At 37.4% G+C, this 23492-nt stretch overlaps 2 protein-coding genes and 1 long non-coding RNA gene across 34 annotated transcripts; 1 reads left to right on the top strand and 2 right to left on the bottom strand.

Moving 5' to 3' along the window:
• Positions 1–172: 172 nt before the first annotated feature.
• Positions 173–1423, bottom strand: LOC141045385 (uncharacterized). Its single transcript, XR_012217492.2, has 2 exons — positions 1282–1423; positions 173–1125 (listed from the first exon to the last, which is right to left on the bottom strand). It is a non-coding gene; the product is annotated as an uncharacterized LOC141045385 (long non-coding RNA).
• LOC112282246 (serine/threonine-protein phosphatase PP2A catalytic subunit-like) lies at positions 905–5524 on the top strand. Of its 25 annotated transcripts, none has more exons than XR_016503007.1 (8): positions 905–1043; positions 1217–1326; positions 1704–1926; positions 2853–2942; positions 3311–3384; positions 3557–3715; positions 4117–4398; positions 4826–5524. XR_016503007.1 is itself a non-coding variant. In XM_090250569.1 (5 exons), the coding sequence occupies exons 2-5, from the start codon at positions 3253–3255 to the stop codon at positions 4855–4857; spliced, it is 294 nt and encodes a 97-aa protein (XP_090106695.1). In that variant the 5' UTR covers positions 1569–2253; positions 2853–3252; the 3' UTR covers positions 4858–5524. The 25 variants fall into 25 exon arrangements, 2 of the variants coding, with proteins under 2 accessions (XP_073390058.1, XP_090106695.1); XR_016503003.1 differs by having other exon boundaries at positions 2836–2942; positions 3644–3715; XR_016503002.1 differs by having other exon boundaries at positions 2836–2942.
• Positions 5525–17534: 12010 nt separating this feature from the next.
• On the bottom strand, positions 17535–21509 carry LOC112282236 (GRAS family protein RAM1). 8 transcript variants are annotated; one of them, XM_073534005.2, is made up of 6 exons: positions 21376–21509; positions 20926–21045; positions 20384–20810; positions 19748–20252; positions 19323–19524; positions 17535–18771 (listed from the first exon to the last, which is right to left on the bottom strand). In XM_073534005.2, the coding sequence occupies exons 4-6, from the start codon at positions 19951–19953 to the stop codon at positions 17818–17820; spliced, it is 1362 nt and encodes a 453-aa protein (XP_073390106.1). In that variant the 5' UTR covers positions 19954–20252; positions 20384–20810; positions 20926–21045; positions 21376–21509; the 3' UTR covers positions 17535–17817. The 8 variants fall into 8 exon arrangements, with proteins under 8 accessions (XP_073390106.1, XP_090106697.1, XP_024375392.1 ...); XM_090250571.1 differs by having other exon boundaries at positions 20950–21045; XM_024519624.3 differs by having other exon boundaries at positions 20926–21035; positions 21376–21430.
• Between the last annotated feature and the right edge of the window lie 1983 nt (positions 21510–23492).

The following is a 23492-nucleotide window of genomic DNA, read 5'->3' as shown; positions in this document are numbered from 1 at the left end:
AATTCGTTTGCATGATTCTCTTATTATCTATCTCATTTGTGTAATTGTGCCTTCCAATGAAATATCAAAGGTAGTAAATAGACTATTAATATCTCCTCTCAATACTTGATGTAAGAGATGAATTTCCTTGAGATTCTAATGCATCCTCAATCTCATCAAAGCATACGTGGAATGACCAGTAAAAACAACCATGATATTATACTGCAATTGTTTTAAAATCAACATCCTAATCTCATTCACTACTTCAAACGATGCAAGCTACTCCTCCTCCATGAATTGGATCACAACCCAATGGGAATTCTTCCTTCCACAAATCTATGAAGAAAACCACTAACAAATTACAAAGATCACAATTATACTTCTATAGTATGAAATAATGTAGGTATGCTTAAAGTTGTGTATAACAAAGAGTTGAGGGAAGGTAGTGTTTATAGGGCAAGTGCAAAGATATAAGTTATAATATCACGGTGATGGATTGATGGATCAATTTGTAGTGAGATGCACTTATATCAACTTGATAATGTTCAATTCTTGCGGCGATAATATCATATGATTTCATATAATCACAAGCATCTCTGATCCATTGTACACCACCGCAGTCAAGAAGCCACATCACCAATTGGCGTTCATTGCAAGACCTAAGATGCCAAATAGATGATAATTGCATATCCAAAATTGTTGTATGTAGGGAACTAAGCCAAAAAAATCATCCAACTTACAATTATGAATATCAACAATACAATTGTTTCAAGAAATGAACATTGACCCCTTTTGATACAAGACACAACAAAAGCCAAACACTTGCTTTGAGAAAGGATTTGTGAATCATTTGAATATGAGAGATCCAATTGAAAGAATCAATGTAAATTTCAAAGGTAGTACAATAACCAGAAGAACAATAATCAATGAAGCAAAACAGAGAATGGATGATGGAAATGTGACTAGAAAGTAGATGGTGAGATACTGCAAAGCAAATTTTGCATCAATTGAGATGGTTCATAGCATCAAAAAATCTTCATCAAAAAAATTGCTTCATATTGCAGGTTTGGATTCACCTCCCTCATGATATGTTTTTGTTTTGGTTATAGAATGGTGATTCCTTTTTTTTCTTGAAACTAAGCATTGCTGCATGACAACATAAACAAGTCATTGTAATAGCATTGACTTGACTTGACTTGATGCAATGCTGGTTGACAAAGAAGTGTGTGAGTGGAAGGTGATAGTATCAACATTGAGCTTGATGGAGATCAAGATGAATATCCATATTTTGATCTTACATACAAAGGATATTTGCACCCATTTTATGGGCACCATTGCCATAGCCAAGTTGGTGATTAACCTCCATGCTCTCTTCGGAGACATTATTCTTGAAAATTATTATTAATATTATTATTTTTTCTTCTCTCTCTCTTTGCTCTTGTTGATCCTTCTCAAGCTTGGCATGAGGATTGAGATGAGAGACGAGGTCAAGGAGGTCAAATTGAAGGATGGGAATATGGGAAATAATTTAGTAAAAATTTGGCCTTATTATTATACCCTTTCAACCTCGTCCCTGTTCCCAACCATCACCTCCACCCCATCCTTAGCAATGGTTGGGAATGGAGAACTCTGGGAACAAGGATGAGGGTGCAAATGATGGTTAAGATAAAATGGGACATTTTAGTAAAAATTTGGGTCGTTTTATCATTCTTTTATATTATTAGGGTTTGCTTCTACTGCGAGGGAGGGAGCTATGGAGCTACGCGAGCGTGACTTCTTCGCAATCCTGCAACGGGCAGCTGGATGTTCCTTCGATGCGCTTGGGGAATAGGAGCAGGAGGTGGAGGGAGGAGGAGAAAGAGCACCTGGAGGCTTCGAAGCTCTGGCTATGCCGGAACTGGTGTCGCAAACGGCCTACACGAAGCATGCACGAGATTGGATCGAATGGTAATGGTAGAAGCTGGTTACAGGCCGTCGTTCCTTCGTTCATTTACTGTGTTGACTCGTTACCAAGTCTTCGGGCTGAGTATGGCAGTTGGTGTTCGCAAGAGATACTTGGTGCCGACGTTCCCTGTATAAGTATACAAGTATTCTCCACGAATAGACGATTGAAAATTCGGGGCGATGAATGGCGTTGCTTGCTCGAAAGGAAGGAAATGGAATGATCGGTTCAGTGAGGGCTTCTGGAGCGGTAATGCAACCTGGTCGACGAATTTGGTCGACGTGATCTGTAAACTGAAGGCATCTGTATGAATTGAGGGTAGCAATGTTTCGGTAGGTTAGCTCGATCTAGGGAAGGAGCATCCTCTCTCTATTGTCGTTGGGATTGGGGGATGAAAAGATCATATGCCGCTGAAATAAGATTTTGTAGAGTGGATCTTATCTTAGCAATTTCCTTCCATCTTGGCAATTTCGTACATGTGCAGCAATTAGCCATTTTGTACGGTTTAGGTCAATCAAACATTGTCGAGTGTGATATTTAATTTCGAATTTCATGCTCAATTTAGGCGAAGATGTTGCATCTGAACGTTTGAAGCTTTTCATCGCTTTAAGAATGATTTGAAAAATTATAACAAATAAATAAAATGAAATGTTCCTTACGAACTGTAGTTCTTACTTCAAAAGAAAATCCTCAACCTGAACCTGCAACGAATTTTGTTTGTTTTTCACATATCAGAGCACTCATCTCCTCGAGTAGCTTCTTATATCTCTTTGAGAGATTTTCTGTACAGAGAAAGATAATGGTTGGAAGTTTGCAGAATGTGCGTTGGAGTCTCAGAAGCTGCATTTTAGTTTAAGTTGAGGAACAAGTTCATTAGATTCTAAACTGGATGTAATACATTGTGTGGGTGTCAGCGCTCTGTTTGCTGCAGGATCTAGAGGGTTGGAAACTCATTGGAGGTACCTATGAAGCCTGAGAGTACTTCAACTGAGTCGGCTGGGTTATGAATGCGCTTTTACAGGTGAGGAATATGTGAGAAGGCAAAGGAAATATTGATGCAGGAAAATAATGTCCAGGTGTCCATTCTTTTCATTACGCTTAAAGAAGTTTATGGTAGATGATTAGGTGATACTGAGAGAAATAGATGAGGGTAGTTCTTTTTTTCATATGGGATTTTGCACTTATCAAACTTAAGCTGTGTTGGTGGCGATCCCATGCGCATATTGAGAAAGAAGTAGAGTGAGTTGGTTTGCCCTTTTAAAGCACGTAGTTTCTAATTAAGATTCATCAGTCGTTTTGATGGATATCCCTGCTTAATTATCACCTTCTGAATGCGCTTGTCCATGAGCTGGGATGATTTGTTTTGGTGGCGTGCATGGGTGGTAACAGCCAGCCAGACAATCTGTGGAGACATCCATGGGCTATTCCATGATCTCACCAATCCTTTTCGGATTGGAGGAATGGTTTGTGTTCTGATTACTTTCTTATTTTTACGTATGAGCAGTTTTTGTTTATTTTCCAGTGGGGAATAATCTAAAACTATTGCCTCACTTCTTGTGGCGACTCAAATTTGCTGATATTTGGTTTGAATGAAAAATCACTCAGAACTTTTTTCGTTAATGACTATTGCTGTAGTTGAGCCATGGTCCACAAGTGTGTTCCACTTTTGTGAGGGCTACTTTGAATGATAGTATCAGTTTTTTCCATCGATTCATCTAGCAGCTGCTCATGGCTTTGAAAGTGCGATATCGAGATCGTGTCACGATTTTGCGAGGCAACCATGAGTGTCAGCAGGTAATTCTCATCTACGATCTCATTGTGTGGACTCAAAGCAATCGGTGGAAGTCATAGTTAGATCTCCCTAGCATGTCTTGCTTGATAAGCATATGGGTGGGTGATTAAGTCACGACGCTCTCGTTTCATCAGCTGGTTGGCAGGTTCAATAGTGTTGAACCTATTGCTGCTTTTGTAATTGTAGGTTCTGTGAATCATTTCATCATCGCAACCAAATTTCGAATCCCTTTCTGGAGTTTGTTTTCACATCGGAGAGACTCGTGATCTGAAGTTGGATTCGTTCCTCGTGTTGCTTGGTCTCTACTTTTGAATTTGCGCACCGGTTGTTAGAAAGCTCCGTCAAGCTGGAGTACACACCACTATTGAGGCACTGACATTGTGCATCTCTGGTATTGGATCAGATCACTCAATCTATGGGTTCTACGACGTATACCTTCGAAAGTGAGTTGTGTTATATTGGTATGTTATAACTTCGTGGCCAAAGCAAATGGCAACAAAAGAAACAAAGTGTTGCTGAAGTCTTCATGGCAACCCGGGCATTGCGTTGCACAGAATGGTGTCATACATTGACACTGCATCTCTCTAATCGGATTATTCAATTTGGGGACACTTATAGGTTCGGGAACGCCCAAGTATGGAAGTTCTTTACGGACCTATTTGATTATTTTCCCTTGACCGTTCTGGTAAGCATGCATGGTCTTCTTGCGGCATTGTTAAAGTAGCCAAAAGTATTTCATTTGCAATCCGGACACTAATATCTATTTTAGCTGGAAGTAAGTGGCCACCAGAAGTTCTTTCATGCTGAGCGTTGTAGTAATCGGGATCTCCCAACACATTGAATCGGAGATGTTTTGTTTGCGAGGAGGATTATCGCTTAGTATAGATTCGCTACATCTCATTCGTGGCCTGGATCAACTGCAAGAGGTCCCTCATTTTTTTTCTCTTATCTACTTTCATTGTCCTGTTTTAAGATGAATGGTACTGCATCTTTTTGCCTCGGTTTTTATTTTTTTCTAATGTATATTTTTAATTGAATGTAGATATATCGTTTTTCCTTGGGTTGATTACATAATTTGAACTTATGAATGTTATGGATCTTAATATGTGCAGGCCATTTCGGAGCAGTTCAATCACAACGATAAACTCAAGTTTTTTGCACGAGGTCATCAATTAGTTGTGAAGGGTTACCATTGGGCTCATGGACGTTTTCCATCTATATCGTTTCTTGTGTGACTTCTCAGTCCCCATTCACGTGGCCGTTGGTTAGCGTTGACTGTTGAGTAATTATAAAATTCTTATGGTTTATTTATCCAGGAACTCAAGGTGGTCACTATCGTCTGCGCACCTAACTGCTGCTATCGCTGTGGTTTAGCCTGTCGTCTTGCACACTTCGCTCCACTGTTTCTCAAGATGTCTTCTTGTTGGTACACGTATGTGATACGTTTTTAGCTGGGAATCACAGTTAATGCGTTGTACTCAAGATCTGTAGTATTCTTGGTATTTATTAATTGCAGGAAATATATCTTCTATATTGGAAGTTGACGACAATGTGTGCAACGCATTTATCCAAGTCAGTTTTTTGCTGGATTAGAATGGCAGTGCACTGCTCGGACGTTTCAGTATGATCTTAGTTGCTGCATTGGCATTAGCATCAGGGTTCATCATAGTCATGTCGGGACGTCGCATCTACATCTCACATGTCCAGATGTATTAGAACAGCGCCCTCGAAGCATTGTATACCTCGGTGTTTCAAGCTGTGTCTGTGTTCTTAAACACGCGCCGGTCAATGTGATGACTGATTTGGTTGCTTTTGGATTGGGATGGGTCACACATTGAACATGCTCCTTGGAGAGGTGAACCAGATGTTACCCGAAAGACACTTGATTACTTTTTATAGCGGATTATGTATGGCTTTAGTTATTAGTGCAAGTCTGTGCTCGTCTTCATCATCTCGTTTCATTCTGCACTACACATGATCAAGGCTCCTTTTTAGTGGTTAGCCAAGTGCTGCCTAGTATTGACAGCCTGCATGGTTATGATGAACTGGCAAATGATGTCATAAAGTGATGTATGTAATCTACTACTCGATATATAACTGATTGCGATGTAGCTGGGGTCATTTATGTGAAGCTTCCTAGTTTTTCATTGAAGAGATTTTGTGGTTTACTTCCTCTTCCCCAGTGGGTATTCAATTGACTTGAGCACTGTTGCAGAGCTACTATGTTGTCCTTTGTTGCTGGGGTTAGGATGAGATATGGTTCATGCCATCTCAGTGAATTGTGTTTGCATCTACTAACAGTATTTCAAGACTTTTATGTCCTGTGGTAGTAGTATGAGATGTTAACTAGATTTTAATTTGGTTGGATCCAAATCCTATATTTCTGTACCTTGATATTATCAATGAACTGTCATACCTTTTGTGGAAATACACATTTTGTAAAAGTACATTCTTGTTTAGAATGTAACAGTTTTACTTTCATGGGTTTAGATGTAGGTGCTTGTAGGTACAGAAGTATTCTTAATTCAAGGAACTACCAAGTAGTTGCATACTAACAAGCAAGCAGTGCAACCTGTTCTTGTTGAAATATGTAGTGGCCTTCAGGTTGTTTGCAACCTGCTGGTAGATTGTGTACTATCTTGAGTCCCACAGCAATAATCTGTGAGGTCTATGAGAAACAGCAAATCAATTTTTTCCTGCTCAATGTCCTGTGACGGTTTGGGGTATGGGTATGAGGACAGTAGATTGTTTTTTTTCTTACATCAAGGGTGTACCACCTGAACCCAAGGAAATCTAAGACAAGCCTAAAGATAGACCTCTCTTAGATTTACTCTGGTCAAGGTACACTTGGTGTTATTGGATGCATACAGTGGTCCATGATTGATGATGAGGAATCCTACGGTTGGAGAAATGAAGCAGAGTCAATGGTGTTTGTAAGCTCAAGCTTGACCTGTGATGTGACACAAAATGGTTGAGTGCAAAATGGCAACACTATCACAGGGTTATTTATCAGGGTTGTGATAATGAAGGGTGTGTGCCCCTTAGCCTGTGGCCACACTTGTTTTGGTCCCTAGCCCAATAGCTATTATATACAATCCCTTGCCAACTCAAGAATCTAGAATTTATGCCAGCCAGCTTTGTTGCCCATTGTTAAACATGACCATAAAACCCTTCTTTCTGTTAGTGTATTTTTGGAAAATATGCTTTGCCCCAAGGCAGTCATGCTAGAAAGAGAGGAAGTATGAAAGTTGATTCACACTGGTTGTATACTCCAATTCACAACATATTTTGTACTCAAGATTATATATATATATATATATATACACATAAAGGAGGATGTTAAATAAACCTAGGCATTTACTAAATTGACCCACTAAATTAAAAATAAAATGACATCTAGATTCATTTCTCCACTATTGGATCCAAAACCAATGAAAATCAACCGCATTCATCATGATTACTATATTCTTCATCATGAATGGGTTGATTTAGTAAAAACTTGGGTCTATTTAACATTCTCTTATATAAATATAAATATGTTTATTTCATTATAAGTTCCTCTCAATGATTGTGCCCAAAATTTTCAAAGATGTAATTCCAAAACTATACATGTATGTACATATTTATCATTACAACTATGTATAATAGCATAGAGCAATAATGAGTAGCAATATGTGATCAACAATTGCAACATTGCTATGATAGAATTGTAACTTTGTAATTGAATTCTTCCAAATCTGCTCCTAAAATTTATCTTCTGCTTATATCAAAAGCACAACTTGAGAGCATAGGATAGAAAGCAAGTTGAAATCATCACATATTCTAATACTTCATAATATCCACTTAACACAATAATACATTTAGAGTAGATGGTTTTGCTAACAAGTCAAAAATTCAACCACCAACTCTCATCCTACCAAACTCCACCCAACATGTAAAGATTCCATTCCACATCACATTATCTTCAACACTTCACAAGTGCAAGAAAAACAGGTTTATTTTCTTTATAGATTCTAAGCAAGTAAACCACATACCAATAAAGAAAGAAGCCATTGAATCACAAATCCATAATCCATGTAGACTCTGAATTATTCTCTGCTTGCACGTAGACATTGCAACATATGAATCCATTGTATCTGCTTTTACTCACTTTGCATCTTGAACATTGTACAAGAAATGTATGTATATATATATATATATAAACAAGGTGGGAGGACATGAAACCCTAATGGCTTGAGAAACTCCACAATAAGTGCAGTGTTTGGTTTTTTTTGGTGTGAGAGTTGACAGGGGTGGGTCAGTCTGAGAGAGAGATGCTGCAGATAGATGGACCTAGCAATGGATCAATCACATGCTCTTTGTCTCTTCCAAGATTGTGATAACAAAGAAGGGCTTTGTGGACTTGGAGGTTAGGTGGTTGGGGCATAAATTGGGATGGATAGGATCCTAACTCCCCTTTCTTTCCCATTCCATTCCGGCTCTGTCTCCCCTTCCAAACTACACTCAGCCTGCTTACTACTACTACGCTCTCTCTTTTTCTCTTCCATCCTTCCTTTCTCTGTATACTTTTTGTTGTCTTCTTTTCATGGTTCTCTTCATTTTGTTGAGCCTTTTTCCAACTTTTGCTATGGACTTTGCTTACTTTATAGTTGAAAAATAGTTTAACAAGGAATAGTTGTTGTGTACTTTGATTAGGAGGTGTGAAAAGAAGTAACTATTGGAACCCAATCTTGGTTCATGTGTGTATTTTCTAAAGCTATATTTCTACTTTGATGCTTATTTACAAGGAGCTACAAGCAAGGAAGAAGAGACTGAAAAAACAATATTAAAGAGCCACATTATCAAATAAAAAGAAGATAGATTTATATTCCATCAAATCTCTATGATAAATCTATAATGTGTAAAAAGTATGTAAAGTTTTTAGAATAGTTTAACAACATAACATTGACCCAACTCACTTTCGTGCAATCATTTTTTTATTTTATTTTTCATTTGTATTAATCTTGATTTTAGTGTTGATCCAAATGATATTCTATCCAAGATAAGCACCAAATTAGGAGATACAAAATAAGAGAACATATGACATTTTTTTTTTTTTTTTTTTGATATTTCTTGGCATAGAATCTATACACCTCTTTGTAAGGTCTTCAACCTATACTTTGGTACTGTAGACATTAATTGATTCAAAACCTAGACATCTAATTGTTAGACTTTCAATGCAGACTGTGGTATTATAGATGTTTGCCAATCCAAAGTCTGGCAATTCTAAGTTAGCAAAATCTTTTAGATAGTTTGATTAAGTCCAAAAATGAACTCCAAAAAGTTCTCAAATAAGTTGAACTTGAATTGGTACTTTTTCATAATAGGCTTAATACAATTAATACCTATCAGATATTTATAAGTTGAAAAAAAATCTTTATTTGAAAGAATTTTGTACCACTACAATTACCAATTAGATTAAAATAATCTCATCTTTTTAGTATAAATATAATAAAAAAAGAAAAAAAACTATTGTCAAGTTGAAACTTAAAATAAGTAATTTGGATGGAACAAAAGATATCAATAAATTTAGCAAAAATATTAAATATAAGATAGTTTCTTCTATTCAAATTTATTGTATATATATCCTACTTCTAATTAATTACAATCACATGCTATTTTCTTAGGCTTCTGCTTTGATATTATGTTTAATCTATTTTATTCTAACTTAGGTGCTTGGTTTTAAAGTGACTTGAATATTCTTGGTTTTTTTATATTTATAATTTATATTTTAATATAATTTAGTTCAATTCATAAGTAGATTAGGTATATTTAATCTACCTTAGGTTTCCTATGTGGACTCTTCTTGTCCAATTTGTCTACTATCCAAATCCTAATGGTCCTATTGGTCTAGATCTAATGACAAGTCAATTGGGTTGGTTAACCATATATGTTTCTTCTTATGTTTTACCTTCTTATTTATTCTCATATTTTTACTTATATATGGCTTTTATCTATCATTCTTTAGATCATCTTTTTCACCACCACTCTCCCATCACTTCTTTTTTATTTTAAGCCAGTAGAAGCTATCTATATAGAATTTTATTGTAGAATATAATTTGATTGAGAATAAAAAAAATTTGAATTTTTTAGCAAAGAAGAAAACATATGTATAACTTTAAAAAAAGTTAGAAAAAATTAAAAGAAACTTTATATTGTTTTCAACTTTGATTTTTGATTTTTATTAATCACAAGTAATTAAGCATGTTACAAACATAAAAATCCATTGATTTGGCTTGTAGCTTATATTCTATAGTTCTTTATTATTTTACTGATTTCATTTGAAAACATCAACATATAAATGCTTAAAGTAAATCCAAAAAAATATTTGAAATAAAACTTTATAAAGATATTAAAAAAATAATAATAAAGAAAAAATTCAAATAAAAACTTTAAGGATTCATAATATTTTCTAGTATTATATATTTTATTCAAATTCTAATTCTAATAATTAATTCTATCATTTTTTTTAAAAAATGTATAATTTATGTTTGAACCATAGTTTGTGAATCCATATATTACAAGATTGATAGCCAATCATATTATATATATATATATATATATATATATATATATATAATCGTCATTTTTTGTTACATATATAGTAATGTCTTATATACAAAAAACTTATGTCCACAAAATATTGATGTATATATATATATATATATATATATATGCATAAAAATTAATTTGTTGAACATAATAATCTAAAAATTGTGTTTAGTTTAGTATTATTTTTTTATTACAGTGAATGTGCATATAAAAATTATATATATATATATATATATATATATATATATATTTAGAATTTTAAATATAAAAAAATAAAAAATAATTATAAAATAAAAAAATATAAAATAATGTATGTCTTTTTTATTTAAGTTTATTTTTATAATAAAAATTATTTTAGTGTATATATTAATCATTTTTTTAACTTGAATTTATACTAATAAAGTTAATAAATAAATAAATATATATATATTAATTTTTTAAAATAGAATTAAAATTAATATTATTTTTTATTTTTATTATAAAAAATATAAAAAAGATTAAAGTTTTTTAAAATTACATATATTTTATATATTAAAGATAGTGATAAATATAATAGTATATATATATATATATATATATATATATATTTATAAGTTCATCCAAAAGACTTATAAAAATTATTAGCTAGTTTTTGTCTAATTAAAATGCAACAATAAGTGAAAAAATTATACAAAGTGCAACATTCATGTTTGATACCAAAAGCCATCTCTTATGGTCTACATAGATGTTTTATATTTTTATTTAAATAAATAAATAAATAATTATTGTAATTTTTTATATATATTTCTATTGAGAATATAAATAATTGTATATAAATTAAATTTTATCCTTCCAAAGAAATATAAAGAGCTCCAATATTCTACATCTATAATATTTAAATTTAACATCAATAGAATTTTTGAATATTTACTTAAAATCTTTTTAATTTCTTATTTAATTATTAAATACACTACCTTAAAAAAAACTTTCAAAAAAAGTAATAGAAAGATATTTAATCAAATAACTATCAATCATATTTTAGCTTTTTTAAATTTGGCAAGAAATTAAAATTTTAATTTTTTAAAGCTAAAGTATTAAGAATATGTTAGTAACTTATAATATTAATGAATAAATTTATCTCTTTAAATAAGCCATATTCATTCTACCATATTTTTCTTCTTAGGTCTTTTGGACTTAGTTTTCTAAGTATAAATTCAACTTAGTGAGACTTTGTAATACCAGTTAATTAAACAATTTAAATGTTGTAGCCTTTCACCTTGTCCCTCAAAGATCCTTTTTGTACATATGTCATAAAATAATTATATAATAAATAAAACTCATGTAGCTTTTTATTCTATCAACAATATTATTTTATATATGAGATATTTAAAAAACCATAACTATTTATTAAAAAAATAATTATGATATTAAATTTTATATTTATTTTAAAATACTAAATAAAATCCAATTGTCAAAATTTGGTTCTTGTGTTTATGAATTTATGCTAGACATACATTTTTTATTTTCTATTAAATTTAATAAATAATTTTTTATGTAAAAAGTTAATTTTTTTGCAATAACTTTATTTTTATTATTATATTAATTTTTATTATGGACTATTTATATTTAAATTTTTATTACCATATTTCTTCATTTAAATCTAATATTTAAATATTATTATTAATTTCTAAATTTTCTTACATAAATACTTATAAAATTTTTATTAATGATTAGATATAATTATTTGATGATATAATTAAAATTATTTATATGTAAAAATTAATAATTTTTTCAAATCCTCAAAAAAATTATTTTTATTCTTATTATATTAGAATAAAAAATTATTTGCTAATATATTTTTTTATTAATATGTTGATATAATAATAGCTAAATTTTGCAAATTCTTCAATCTAAATGTAATTTTTTTATTAATAATTATAAATTTCATGTAATAATAATAAAAAAATATTGACATATCTAAATTTTAAATAAGCCCACCATGATTGCACCCTAAACACTACAAGGCTTGAACACCTAAGGCTCTTTCTAGCCACCATGAATAGTAAATAGTCAGGATAATGTATTGGCGCCTCACTATGAAGAGAATGTTCAAAGTTGTTTGCTTGAATCAATCAATGGGTTGTTTAGGGTGAAAAAGTTTCTAATGCAAAGAAATTGGAACTAGCAAGGGGGAATCTTTGAATAATTTCTAAGTGTAAAATTATGTGTCAAATTAATTTAAGATTTAGGTGGATTGTATTAATATTTTTTATATTGCTTTAATTATTATACTTTAATTGTTTTAACTAAGTAATGATAAAATAAATAATTTTTAAAATTATATATATATACTTTTATTTTTATTTTTATATTAGCATTTTTAGTTGTTATTATTGTTTATATGTACTTTAATAGTTTTTCTATTATATTTTTTATACCAATAAAAATAATAAATATAGAAATACAAAAGATAAATACACATATTAAGTAAAATTTTAGGTACTATCATATATATAAACATATTATTTAAATTTGTAGAGTACTAACAAAACATATATCAAAACTACTATTTAGAATTAATAAAAAAATATAATTTTTACTTAGGTAGGAATTAAGTATTAGAAACTTTAATTTCAAAAAATAGACTTGAAAACTAAATAGCAAGTATATTAACAAGCTTGGCAAAGAATAAAGAAGTGTCGTCTCTGTACTAAGATTAAAAAAATTCTACATTTTTATTGTATACTTATAATTGATACAAAAAAAGTAATCAATTTTTATACATTAAAAATATTTTTATCATTAGTGTCTTATCATGAAATAGAAGTCGAATTTCTTAATTCTTAATAATAAAATAATTTTGCACAGTTATGAACCACGATATGACAAAAAAAAAACTAAAAACTTTGAGAAGTCTCCACACCTAATGTGATGATGTTATCAGTAAATGCAAGAACACGTGATCACAAGACAAACATGCCCAATGAACAATATTGTTTTCTCAAGAGTTTTGCACCTCATTGTCCATCAGAATACAACCATTTCCAAGCACAAAATCATCTACCACATCTTTCGAGCTATGGGTCTACATTGATGCGAAATGATTTGATTGCAAGTAAGGGACTGACTGAAGAGGATCTTATAATGGGGGGGGTGTGTGCAACAGCTTCTCTGAAGTCAAGCTTTGCGTTGGCTTTGCGATGATGTGTTATACCTTTCGGAGGTGGAGTGTTGTATAGTTTGGTAAGGGGATGTTGAATTTTGAGCAATGGGAGGCTGAGAGTGGCCTGGCGTTGTCTGCAAAACTAGAGGCATCGGCAGCAATTGTCAACAGTGGAGTTGATCTTCGACGACAGTCGGGCCCCACTGTTGTGGCCTGCCTGCCTTCAAAGCATCGGAAGTTGATAATGAGAAAGCATTATGATTGATAGATCGAAAGACGTTGTGGGATTGAGGTGGCATTAAAGGAAAGGGTGCTGGCAATGAGGAAAGAGTTTGAAAGCAAAGAGCGATGATAATGGGGAGGCGTTGAATTAGACGAGGTAGTATTTGTTGTGTGTCCTGGCTGGGGAACATAAAGGGCACCCATAATCAGCCATAAGTAAACACAGGGATGGTGATAATATGACTAGATTGGGCACTGCAACATTCTTAAATACCAGTCTTATCATGTACTCGCGTCTCCGCTGTCCGGCTACTTTGGATGGGATGGCCTCTTCATCTCCCCTCATCATACTTACCACTCCACTTACTTGAAACATATGCTTGCCTCCTCCGCCTCCTCATTTGTCGTAACACTTTTTCTTTTTCTTTTTTGCTTTTCTTTTTTCTTTTTTTTATTTTCTCTTCTTCCAGAAATTTGGTCGTAAATTGTAAGGAAAAAAAATTAAAATAAAAGCATACACGCACACACATGATAACTTGACGTGTAAAATACAGCACTACCCGTCGACTTGTAGACCTACTGACCGATTGGTCATACAGTTTACGTCTATGTCTTGCTATTGAGCATCTGTACTAATTAGATACTTTAACTTCTGAATGATTGAATCTGCTGAATTACTATACGAACTCACCTTTTGGAGTCAGCGGGCTGTTTTTCGGATTTGGCACGGAGTGCACTGATCAGGCTAAAACAAGAGCTTAGGGAGTTGACCAGTTTGGGGCATAATTCACTACCAATTTATTTTTTGATTAAATCTTTCAAGTAGAAGCAAGGTCTCTAGATACAACGCCACTCTTCATTGCCTCTATGCAGGACTGAAAAGGTTGTGAAATGATTTGACAACCTCCTCAGGAATAATCAGAAGATGTATTTAGGGAATCCTGCTGCAGTGTCAAGTACTCAATAGAAGAAGCAGGCGATTACTGTCTTTCTGGAGTACTCGACATTCGGATTAGATGGTAAACATATGGGCTGGTTCGTGAGGTGGAAACTGGTAAATCAGCACATTCATCGAGCTCTGAGAACTTGCTCACTGAGTTCGCTGAATAATTCAGTCAAGTTGACAATGTGTGTAGAAAACAACCAGTCGGATCAAATAGAAGGTGCGGCTGCTCGCAGAGTGATGAGGGGTTTAAGGCATTAAAGGTTGAATTTTAGTCTGACACTTGGAAGAGGGTGACAACGGGTTAGAGTTAAAATTTTCTTGAACTGAGTTAGAAGGTTAAACAACCTGGCAGAAAAGAGGAAATCTAATCGTCTTATTTAATCACCAATATTTACGCACCCCGTTTATTACACGAACTCAATGCATCAGGGTTGGATTTTACACCTTCAAGCTCTGCTCTGCGCTGCCCCGCCTGACTATCCGTCTGTTTCATGAGCAGTAAACTACACGGAACTGGACAGCCTTTAAGGAGGTCACGGTGTTACCACTGCGGCGATGGAATCAAATACAGGTCAGTTGCAGGCTTGGACGGACCGGCAAGGAACAGAACCTGCGGCTTCATATCACTTTTGGTAGTTGAATCCTTGTTCCAAACTCTCCCACTACTTGCTCTGTTAGTTAACAGACGTGCTATCCTGAGTTAGTCTTTTTCATCAGCGCAACACTAAAAGAAAGTGAAGATCCCCGAAGCAAATCAGTGTCGGCCATGACGATATTTGCATCTATGTGACGTAGTCGAGTCTATGAGGCGGCACTGGCAATGAAATTCGAGTTAAGTTCACGAGTAAACCACTTGGCAGTCGTAGTTAAGCATTGTTAAAGTTGCGAACTATTTATTGGATCCTCGTGTAATGTAGTCCTGAGAACTTAGAGACTGGCGGACCTGGTGGTCGAATCTCCTTCATTGATCGAGACATTGAATGCATTGTTATTGGAAATTGAATGGTACGATGCTTGAGGAAAGTGAAATGGAAGGTGATACATGTCACTGTTACGGGCGGCTCTACCAGAAAGTTGTTGAGTAACAAAGTAGAGAGAAATTATATTGAAGAATGAAAGTACCAATAATTCTTAATTAAGACCATAAATAAAATCACCTGTACTATGTGTAGCTTTGATATCTTTCAGTTCGGGACAGATTGAAGTGTAGTTGTCCGCTGCAGCTAGGCACTTCCGTTCACGCTCGCTAAAAGTAGCAACCATGGAGGAGCTGTTGAATAGATTTAACGTGGCAGTTAATTAGTCTCGGACAGGAGGATGAATTCAATACAATTGCAGGGCGAGATTGAGTAACTCATTTGTAACGTGCAGAGTTACGCTAGTTATGAAAGAGTTACATAATACATATAATCGCAACGTTGGCGGGGACTGTGGGAAGCTAGACGCACTACCTGGTGATAAACCACACAGCTTATTCCAATCACAATGTGGCAGACTTCTCAGGTTCCCCAACGTGATCAAAGAAAAATTACTCTCTAAGAACGTGTCTGCATATATGTTTTTCTTTCTGCGATCAACAAGGAATCTATACTAGTGATGAAATGACGCTAATGAGATGGATCGAAGTCATGAGTGGAAGCGCAATGATCAATTGAAAATAAAAAGAAGATCCCGATGAATCACGGTGATCATTAAGAATGTGCAATATTGTCTTGAATGAAAGTCGACTCAATTATTCTTATACCAAGAAGGCGTGAAGAGTTCACTTCACCATTACTCACACTTGGGTCTCATATGCAAGCTCGTATTGGTAGAGGGCTGTCCTCTGTTCTCCATCCCCAGTTCTAGAAACCAAATTCTAGTTCCAGTTGATCTTAACTTTTCGCACGGATTCTTAGTAGATATGGACCTGAAAACGATATGGTACTTTGAGAAGGTTATAAGTGTAACAGTCGACCCAGACGCATGGTATCTCGCCGTAACAGTTGTATGAGTGGAGTTGTTACTCTAATGCTTCGTTTGAGTCGATCGGCAGCTCGCAGGCCTTGATCTGCCAGTACTTTTATGTTACTTGAATGCGTTTGATAGCAAGATGTCGCAATCAAGCGGGTACTAAATTTCATCTTAATGCAGTTGTCAATATCGAAAAATTTAAGAGCAATTTGCACCAACGACTAGCTGCAGAGAGCCCCGGCGTTCAGTACATAACATGATATGGTCGGTCGATCCTATCAACCTGGCATCTGCACCTGCACCAGGCCGGCCGGTGCTCAACAGATTGGTGACATCTAAAGATGCAGACAATAGGGTACTAGTCGGTCCTCGATGTAGAATCTCATGAAACTGGACCTTAACTGTAGATCAGCTGACTGTCAACACCAATCGAGCGATCTACCTGACGAGGCCGACTAGGCGCGAATGCGAGAAGGTGCATATATCCTGTTTCCACAGAATCCTACTGAGAAATGTTGAACTTGAGCAATGTCGGCTTGCTGTCTGATTGTCTCCAAGACGATAATATAGTATTCTTTGACTAATGACGGGCCCCGCAGAAGCTAGTGCGTTACGGATGGACTTCTTCAAGCAAATGGCACTACATAAATAGGAATGCTAAAGTGCAGGAGTGGCTTCAGATGATCAATCGGTTACCACATTTATATCCCCAATATATTGCAACGACCACCTGAAAAATATAACTATCAGGAATGTCAAAAATAGCCTTTGATGTTTCTGTTAGAGTTGTGTGTTGAAAGTCGTGAATAGGCTTCTTGCATTCAAGATCGATGCAGAATAATGCAGCGAGCTACCACATTCTGTTATTGGAATAACATCCTTGACATCAGATTCTGTAGATACACAACTTCCAACTTCAGCTTTTACATCCCACCATCAAATTCATAAAAGATGAGAGGCAAATTGATGGAGCTGAAGCATCAAATAAAAGAATGAAATTTATGCACCTCCTGTTGCAAGAACTATTCAGTCTTCTGGAGGCATTCCTGAGTCTAACTGCCGGACGATCCAAATTGTCAACCTTGAGCCCACCAGGTAAATGAACCAGGCGTTTCTACACTACGCTACATGTAACACCTACTGTAACAGCTCCTTAAAATTTAATTGAGCCAGAAATATCCTCCTTATATTGGGGTCAAAACTGGAGTTAAAACCGCCAGTCCATCGAACTTCATGTCGATATGAGTGGCTCACATGTTATTCGTATTCCAAGAAGAGACACAAAATAGCGGATGATCTTGCCAGCCCAACAATAAACACCCGTCGTCGACGTTCTCCAGAAGCTGATAATCGTCGCAAGGGTAATGAAGTCGTAGAAGTAATCTGGCTTGAGAGGTCGCAAACCGGCTCGTCGACAGCAACTGAAACCCAGCTCTATGGAAATATCTACGCCACAGCTCAAAGCGCTGGTGTCTTACTATGCGCTCTGCCCCGTCGCAAGCCACAATATTGACAATCTCCATTTTACACCACGTCTGTTCCACCCTTATTCGATCAGCGCTGGTGGGAGGCAACGTCGCATCCAAGCTGTCGAATAGAGTGGAGTAGTGGTTGAGAGCCTCAGCGAACCGGTCCAGGAAATGAGGTTGATTGTGGCTTGCTTCAAGCTCAGCAAGAGTGACTACTTTAGGAGTTAAAGATTCCAACATGCACAAGAAAGAAATTAGCTTTTCAGGGCCCTTCGCAAGCAACCTGTGCAGCTGGAGCATGCAATTGATAGCAACAGCTTCGCCGACTCTTAAGCCGAGCATTCTCGGAACTAGATGCTCCGAAATTTGTACTAGTGGAGAAAATTCGAATGGAAGATTGATGGACTGAGCGAATTCCGCAAGCCGTATTCCCGTCCGGTTCAACACATCTCTGTCCTGCCCTACCCCAGTGATACGCAGGTGCTGTATGGTGTACCCCTCTTCGCCTCGCAGATCGGCCAGAGCTTGCATGAACAGCGGCCACTGGATGCCGTGTCCTATCTCCAAGTCCACAATGTGCACAAAATTCTCCCCAGTGAGAGCTTCTAGTAGGGCTTGGTTTGCGGTTAAATGTGCGAAACGCATGAAAGGCGTGACTTGATTAAGAGCCAAGTATGCAGAGATCATCTCCTGGTTGCTGGGCCCTTGTATCCGCGATGGTAACAGCTCGTTGATCTGCTCTTGACCACACCAAAGTACACTCACGATTATTGCATCGTCGGTAAACGTCACCATAAACAAGCACCGATGTCAATCGAGGCTTTGCCTATGCATGGTGCGTACATTATTTGTCGTTCCTAAAACTCAGACGATAAACTGGTAGATTAGCAGGGGGAGTACTGTAGCAGGTTGCCAGATGATGATTATTGTGTTAACTAGTTTAGTCGCCGGTCCACACTGTACTGTATCATCAACTGATTTTAGCTGCAGTCCTGCTGAAAAGAAAAACTACGCTAGACAAACGTGACACTAAATTACTGATTGGATAACTCATTGGTTCCTGACTTGGAGGTCGGTTAAGTCACTTAATCTGAGCAACATCTACCTAGGCCGCGGCTTCTCTGCGTCAGTGATGAATTAGAAGCGATACCGTCTCACCCAGTAAAAGAGTGAACTCGACCCTAAAATTTTGTACAAATTATTTTTTAAAATAAGCTCGGGATGAGGTTGATACCGAGCTAAAAAATGCTTCATTGTCGCAACCAAAATCAAGTTAGCAAACTAACCTGGATGCCTGACACTCTAGAGAAGCGGGTGGCAAGGGCTTCGAAGAAGCAAGAGGCGACGCGCTCGGAGGAGTCCCCAGTTGTCGAGACGCGTCGACTCAGCAATTGAAGGAGGGGTCGAGCGCGATCCCAGTCACATTGGGAAATAAGTTGTGCAGTTTCGAGCAAAAGGTCGCGCAGTTGCATGAGTCCACCTGAGAAACTAGAATGATCAACGTAACCATAAGTTTGACGAGGGCTGGAGACCTCAGGCGCTAGCTCTCTCGAAGCGGATGGGTTTGAACCAACAGAGCCAAGCATTTCATGAAGAATGGCAGGGGATCGGAGAGAGAGCTGCAGACTACTGAAATTATGACTAAGGACGCGCATGCGCAAGGGTGGCACAGATAATTGCATCCCAGGACCTGCAGGTTAAGATGGCTAACCCGTTCCAATGTCCGCAAGGGGTACATCGGCGCTCATTTAGTAACTTAAGAGTTTGGTTAGCTATGCTGTCCCCCTCCCCATGCAGTACTAGCGAGTGTACATCCAGTCTCGAATGACTAGCGAGCACCCTCACGTAATCAGCGTCTGCACTCGGAAAAAATTCTTGGTGGCCATTGGCGCTCCTTAGGACTTGGGCCACTGACATCTGGTTTAACCGCTTCTTTGGTGTTCGATATCCCAGGTACTTCTATCCACGCCATAAGAAGTTTCGGAATGTCGGCACTGCAAATATCATCGCACTTCGCGTCTAGGCACTACAGTATCCTTCGTGTCCAATTCACTTTGTAGCACTGAAAACTCAGCCGGGTTTGAAGGGCAGGCCGTACTCCGATAGCCTGAGAATGAACGCGATGATTAGAAGTTGCATTTAAGATTGTCATCCGCGGCGCAATCAGCGTCAAGCTACCTACAGATAGCCGCGGAAGCATGCGCTGAAGCACCAACCTGTAACAAGTAGGTCCACGTTTAGAGTTGTACCCTAAGACCAGGTCGCAATGGAACAATAAAAACTTATTCCCCTGGTGCACCTACTTGCAAGCTGTGCATGTGCAATTATCGATTAGAAGAGCTTATACCAAGAGACAAGAGAGACCAGTGTTCAGCCTCAAGCGGGGTTTCCACCTGGCATGACCGGGACTCCCATAGCGTACCGCTTCGGGATTACGGCGTCACTGAGGCGCACAGCCGGGAATAATACAACTGGATCCTTGAACCTGCACGTGCAAGCCACAGATCCACCGAACGCCTCCACTTCTGGAAGGGTTTGGGCTATTATTCGAATCATCAACTGCAGAGGCGGTCGAGATTCGCTAGATAAATCATGAAAAGCAGGATAGCGATGCCAACGCCTGGTAAACTAGATCATTTCTTTGAGTCTGCGACCCTAGCGGTGACAACGCTCAGCTCATCACATTGTAAAGTTTAAACTTGACTCACTTGCGCCGATGCTGCACCCCTCTCTTGCATGCTATGAAGGTACTGGGAGTGCCTTGGCGAAGCGACCTGCTTCCCGATTGCGGAAATTAGTCTTGCGGCGCAAACGTGGGTTGGATAATACGACGATACCAGACTTGGCCAGATGAAAGCTAAAAACACTTAACCCTCTCTCTAGCCTTACCTAATTAACGCAAGCTTTGCTTACAGTGCCGTGGCGACTCCACGCGTCGAAGACACGTTTGTCAAACAGCATGATAATGCCAGCCGTGGCACGAGTTACATGACCCGGATCTGCATCACACTGTGAAAGGTGAATCAGGCACTCCAATAAACACTTTAACGACAGACCAAACTTGCTTGGATGCTCACTGACCCTGCCTCCATCCTGTTCTCCACCCAGCCTTACATGGAGATGCCTATCCCGACCACCACACACAACTCTACAAGCTCGTGCCAGAAGGTACTCGTAATCATCTTGAACCGTCAAGACCACCTAATCAAAATCCGCAAGGCACCTAAAGCAGTCACATCCTTGCTGAAACTCAATGAGTTTTCACACACCCACTCCCGTCCTCTTCTCGAAACCCTCCCCCCCTCAAAACCCAGCACCGCAACTAGCCAATTCCCCTACCTCCAAAACCCTGTGAAAGCAAAGAGCTCCGACGCCCGAGCTTCCGAGTTCCGCGACACGAAAAGCGCACCGACACGTGGGGGAGGAGGTCAATATAGGAACAAGCTCCTGGTGAACAAGCGTCGACCTCTGAAAGCTGAATGGTATATCTAAGGTGTGGGCAGCGGCTCTGCTGGCCAAGATCCCACCCCCAACTCCCCAAGGCCAACTTCCAGCTTCTACAGGGATTGTAATAGTGATAATGAGGGGCCGACACTACCACTCCTGGCACTGCATCTTCAGAAGCTCCAGGTTTCTTAGCTGCTCGTCCCTTCCCTCGCTGCTAACAGGTAATGACTCACTCTCCAATGGGGCCCGCCAGCCCCCGATCTCGGTCATGCAACTCCACCTCACCCGGTCTTTCTGCCCGGCCTGTCGCCGCACCCGACCACCGTTCCGCGGCGGTTGGAATCAAAATCAACCACTCCCTACTGGAGGTCCCCACGCGCATGTGCAAGCGTTGCTTTGCACGCGCTTTGTCATGCTTCGCCCTGCCTTCTCTGATCCCCCCCCCCCCCGCGTTATCGAACCTTCATATATAATGATACTTTGGTCACAAGATAAATTACCCTTCTTTTCCCCCTCTGAGTCACTGATTTTCAGGTATCCCACCCCCACATCGGCACCCAAATCAGCCCGGCTTTGATACATACGATGTGATCAAAAAGAGGTGGCTAATCCGAGGGTCAATTATGGGGAAGGAATGAAGGCCCCCGAGGCCTCATGTTGGTTGCTACTCAGTCAAAGTTCACAAACCGAGGATCCATATCAGGAATAATGGAGTTGCCCAATCCTTTGGATAATGAAAGCAAAGGTGAGTTGTGGAGAAGGCTTGCACCGCCCCACCACGGCCAACAGTTTGCAAATCCGGCACCCCCCGTTTGGAGGAACCCCGAAAGGAGTCAGATGAATCCTTCCATATTACTTGCTCCCAAAACGACCGCAAACGTTGTCCGTTTCTCCAGACTTTCTCTTGATCATAGCTTATTTCGGTGACTAGAGCATTAAATCAACCTAAATGCTGCATATAGCCTGTGGCCGACTCTGGAGGCGCCCATTTTGCTTCCAACCTGCACAGATTATTCTTTCAGATCAGAGCATGTTTCGTGACTGATCCGTGTGGCAGGAGCCATGGAGCAAGACCAAGGCTCCCTTGGGTCTGTGATCCCTAGTCATAAGATTCCCTTGCTTGTGGTTTCCTTGGTTTCCTCTTCCTTGGTGAAGATAAGGCTGAGCATGGCAACCTTACTGCGTCTAGTTCTATTCTAATTAGGGCTAATTAGGACAAAAGATTATGAGACGTTTTTAATAGCTTTTTTGATGTTTTGATGATTGTCTGACTTACCCATGTGTAAAAGTAGTATGTGTGATCATATAACAAGTCTAATACTTTATGTTTTACTTAATTGTAATGTATGTTGTGACATGTGAAGAGTTAGCTAAACTTATTCTTAGAAAGACTTTTTAAAGTGTACTGGTTCATTTTATTTAAAATATAGATTTTATGTACATATATATTATCAATTTCAAATTGTCTATTCATAACTTTATTTGATATTAAGTTTTACATCTACATCCACTAAGTATCTTAAATCTTCTCTTTGAATATATCAATTATAAAAAAAAATAGTATTTCATCACTTGTGAAATTGTGCAATTAAATTTTCAAGTGATGAATCTTCTATTTGAAATAAATTTTCTTAATTTTTTTATTTATTTGAAATGTATTTATATGTGTGTATGTATACATGACTTCACTTCATTTTTTTTTAATTAAATTTTATATCAGTATGCCATTTGATTGATTTTAGTGTTTCTTTCTGTAGACCAAACAACATAAATATCTTAAATTTTTATGAAATTTATATTTTAATTTATATTACCGAAGACCTTATTTTATTATTAGATCTAAAAATCTTTCAATGACACTTCGTATGAACCAAAATCAAATCACTACGCAGAAGCACATTTATGTCTTATGAGAGAAAAGGAAAAGGGAACAGCAGGGTGTTCCAAGGGGCATATTAAGCCACCATAAGTGACCACTTCCAAGCCAAGGGTGATTATTCTAAGTAGGA

The sequence above is a fragment of the Physcomitrium patens genome, chromosome 5, assembly GCF_059467195.1.
Source record: "Physcomitrium patens ecotype Gransden chromosome 5, ASM5946719v1, whole genome shotgun sequence".
In the NCBI taxonomy this organism is placed as follows: domain Eukaryota; kingdom Viridiplantae; phylum Streptophyta; class Bryopsida; order Funariales; family Funariaceae; genus Physcomitrium; species Physcomitrium patens.
The sequence above is the reverse complement of the archived record's forward strand: the minus strand, read 5'-3'. Positions and strand labels throughout refer to the sequence as shown.